The following is a 3,662-nucleotide window of genomic DNA, read 5'->3' on the forward strand; positions in this document are numbered from 1 at the left end:
ATGAACAGTTAAAAAAATTACAATAAGTATAAAACCCCACTCAATTTAAATGCGGAGTTTGTCTCTTAACAATCAGCATCTCTGGTTTTAATAATGAAAGATTATCAAATGGATGTTGACAACCAAAATTACTAGCAATACTAAGACCAGTTATTCTTAAGAACCTTAATAATATGAGCAGAAACCTTTTATCCTGCCCTAATTTTCTATTATCTAGGAACTTTTTCTTCTTTTCTTCAAACTAAATATTATCAATATCAATAAGAAATTAAAAAATGACAAAAAATCAACAGTTAAGGTAATGGAATTCGATCTCGGGTCAAGCCACCAACTGCTCCTGCTCCATGTACATCTGCTCCACCCAAGCTGGGAGCATCTCTGAAGCTCCACTGTCAAAATGGCATTGTTGTTGGTCCTCAAAGCTGCTCATTTGCATAGACTTTGAGGTTGGGGCATCAACCACCAAGGATTGAACCCAAGACACATCTGGCTCATCCACAGTTCCTGCTGCCATTGAGGATGCAGCCATGCCTGCACCATAATTGCCACCGCTGCTTCGGAATCCAAAAGAAGCAGATTTTCTCAACTTGTTTAGCTCTTCACCCTGCATTCCCCAGTCTAATTTTCCATCAGGGGAACCCCAATCTGAAAGATTGGATGGCATCATGCTCGAACTAGCTGGAGAAGAAAGCCCAGAGTGACGATTAACAGCACTGCGTTCAATGAAGCTCTGGCTCCGCTTTGCGAAAGCAGCAGCCCGTGAATTCATCACTGCGGCTGCTCCACTAGATGCGCCAACCCCATACATTGGAGAAGTCCTCCCGGGAGATGATGAGAGGCTAACTGAGTAGTTTGAAGGCATCTGCTGGTTCATGTTTTGACGCATATGCATCCCTGTTGGGGACTGTAGATGGGATGATGTGGTGTCCACTGAGAGACCCTGTAACTGAGGCAAAATTGAAGAGTCAAAAGATCCAAATATGTCATCAAGGTTAGTTGGCTTCACTCCTCCAACCCTACTCAACTCGTCAGTTCGATCGCCTTGAGTGGCAAAAGGTGAAGCTGGTGATAAGCCATTGTTCCAGTTTGAGGGAGATGAGATACAAGATATCTCATCCATCATCTGCTGCTGCCTGCGGCGATGACTTTCCATGCCGATTATATCAACATCTAAATCCATATCTCTAGCACTCATAGCAGATTTCAACCGGCTACCTGGGAGATGCAAGGTCGGAGGTGCAATGTTAGATTGGTTTTGCCACATGTTCCCACTCATAGGAGATGACGCTCCTGAGGGAGTCATGGGAGGAGTTGAAGGAGGTATCAAAACTGATGGGGAACCAAGAGCAAGGGGGCTAATAGATCCCATGTCAAGAGAGGAACCAGCAAACGATCTTGGAGAAGGCACAGCAGAACCAGTTGAAGCATACAAAGGTCGGAGTTCTTCATGCTTATGAGCAAAGAAACAGACCCTTCTTTGGCAACCAGTCTCGTCCTTGCAGAGACGAGTACGGTACTGAGCCGGGTGAAGCCAGCACTCAAAAATACCATGAGCATACTCACAAGCATCACCCTGCCTGCACGACCCTTTCCTGAACTCGGGACAAGGGACACAACTATAATGGTATTTCCTTGGATCACGCCGACGGGCGTTCTCACCAGGGTGGACAAAAGGGCACTCTGTCCAGTCATGTGAGTAAGCTCTTGAACAAGGCTTGATCTTGAAAGTATACATCCTAAAATCATCTGTACTATAAATCCCGTTCTTGATGTCAGGAAGAGAGAGGTCGACAGGATACTCTTTCTTCTCTAGACCATCTTTTGAGCTCCTAAGGCTGAAAAACTCTTGGCGCTCTTGATCCTCCAATTCATCAACAACTTGATCAGGAAAACCTGAAGTTTCCTCCACACCCTTGAGGATCACTTCCAAAGCTTTCTTCCTCAAATCAAAGGCCAAGCTACTACGAACCGGCACAAGCAAGTCACCAGGACGATTTCCATTAGCATCAAGCGAATTAGCATCAGCAGAAGCAGCAAGCAAGAGCTTGGCAACCTCAGCTGAACAAGCAGCGGCACCAGCAGCCGCACAATGGAGAGCTGTGGCCTTATCTGAACCACAAGCCCTGTTGACATCAACACAACCTGTCTCAAGTATAAACTTCAGAACTCTTTTGCTTCCAAACATGGCAGCGATCATAAGAGGTGTCCTCTCTTCAAACGCCATCTTTTTTGACCCGATTCTCCTCCCATACCATAAACTTGCTTCATCAATATCACGGGCTTCATCTTCAACCGCACTTTTGAAACCATCAAGATCATCCGAGGCTGATAATTCAAGCAAAACAGAAAAGTTATACCTGAGCCCTTCTTGTTTCTCTGATTCACCTTCCATGACCAAACCAGCGTTAGCAGGTTTCCTCTTAGACCCACTGCACATGGAAAGCTTTCCGAGGAGAAGACCCTAAAAAAGTAACAATACAGTGAGATTTCAACACAGTAATCTCAAAACATCACTCGGAAGAAGGAGAGAGAAAAGATCGTAAAATATGAGTATCACAAAAAGTGTTAATAGTAAAATCATTAGTCTAAGAAAGCTTTTCTGGTTAACTTTATGCAATCATTTTAAGGGGGCAAAAAAACAGTCGTTAACAATCCAAACCATGTATGTATTTGTTCTTAAAACAATTGCCCAAATTCAACAATAATTAAACAAAAATTAGTTCATATCCCAAAAAAAGAAACAAAAACAAAACCCCATAACACCATCTACTCTCCTCCATTTCCTAACCATAACAAACAAAACGTTCTCCTACATATACAAATAGTAGTTTACAGTTCATTCAAAAGTTTAATCTTTCAAGAAATAAAAACAAACCCAGAAAAAGAAAACTACAGATAAAACTTGATTCCAACAAAAACTTCATAAAACTCCCATCTTTTTCCTCACAGATTCTCGGAAAACAAACAAAACCCATTTCAAGGAAGAAAAAAAAAAGCAAACATACCTTAGAAGCACAGAGATGTGAGGTTGCTAAGAACTGAAGATGGTTTGGAAGAAACGAAAGAAAAACCCGAAAGACGAAGACCAAGCTAATGTAAAAGGCAGACTTTTCTTTCCCTCTCTTTTATGGTTTTCGGAGTCAAAAAGACGAGCCTATGAAGCAACGACTCTGGCTCCTCCGTCAGCCCAACTTTTTTTATTATTATTATTTTTTTTATTTTTAAAATAGTAGTTTTAGAATAAAATTTTAAAACAATTTTTTTATTGAAACTCAAATGCAAATGCAAATGAAAATGAAGCGAAATGCAACTCAAATGAAACGAATTCTTTTTGAAAACTCAAGAGTGAGCGGGTCCCGCAAGTCTCCTTAATATCTAAACCTCTTCGAGTATAAAATCAACACGTGTTATAATCTTATAGAAACGGATTCACCAAAGAGTCGAATGAAGAGATTCCGGATTGTCACGCTTTACGCGTTTTTGGCCTTTGGCTTGCTCACGTGGACGAACCACTACCGTCAACGTGTCACCAAAAAACTCAGATAAACTTCTTATCATAAAAAAAACCTCAGATAAATATGCTTTTTAATGTTTTTTATCTTGTTATCGACACCGCCTGTGACGGAACCATAAAACGACAGACATAAGGAATCATAAAATAA

General features: G+C 41.3%; 1 protein-coding gene across 1 annotated transcript; it reads right to left on the reverse strand.

Moving 5' to 3' along the window:
- Window positions 1-221: 221 nt before the first annotated feature.
- Window positions 222-3,382, reverse strand: LOC115719098 (zinc finger CCCH domain-containing protein 66). The gene is made up of 2 exons (XM_030648011.2): window positions 3,006-3,382; window positions 222-2,461 (listed from the first exon to the last, which is right to left on the reverse strand). Exon 2 carries the CDS (start codon window positions 2,435-2,437, stop codon window positions 320-322), a length of 2,118 nt encoding a protein of 705 aa, XP_030503871.2. The 5' UTR covers window positions 2,438-2,461; window positions 3,006-3,382; the 3' UTR covers window positions 222-319.
- Window positions 3,383-3,662: the final 280 nt, after the last annotated feature.

This window comes from Cannabis sativa, chromosome 2 (assembly GCF_029168945.1).
Source record: "Cannabis sativa cultivar Pink pepper isolate KNU-18-1 chromosome 2, ASM2916894v1, whole genome shotgun sequence".
In the NCBI taxonomy this organism is placed as follows: Eukaryota; Viridiplantae; Streptophyta; class Magnoliopsida; order Rosales; family Cannabaceae; genus Cannabis; species Cannabis sativa.

Coding starts and splice junctions, on each gene's coding strand:
- LOC115719098 (XM_030648011.2), bottom strand. CDS start 2,437: ATGTGCAGTGGGTCTAAGAGGAAACCTGCTAACGCTGGTTTGGTCATG.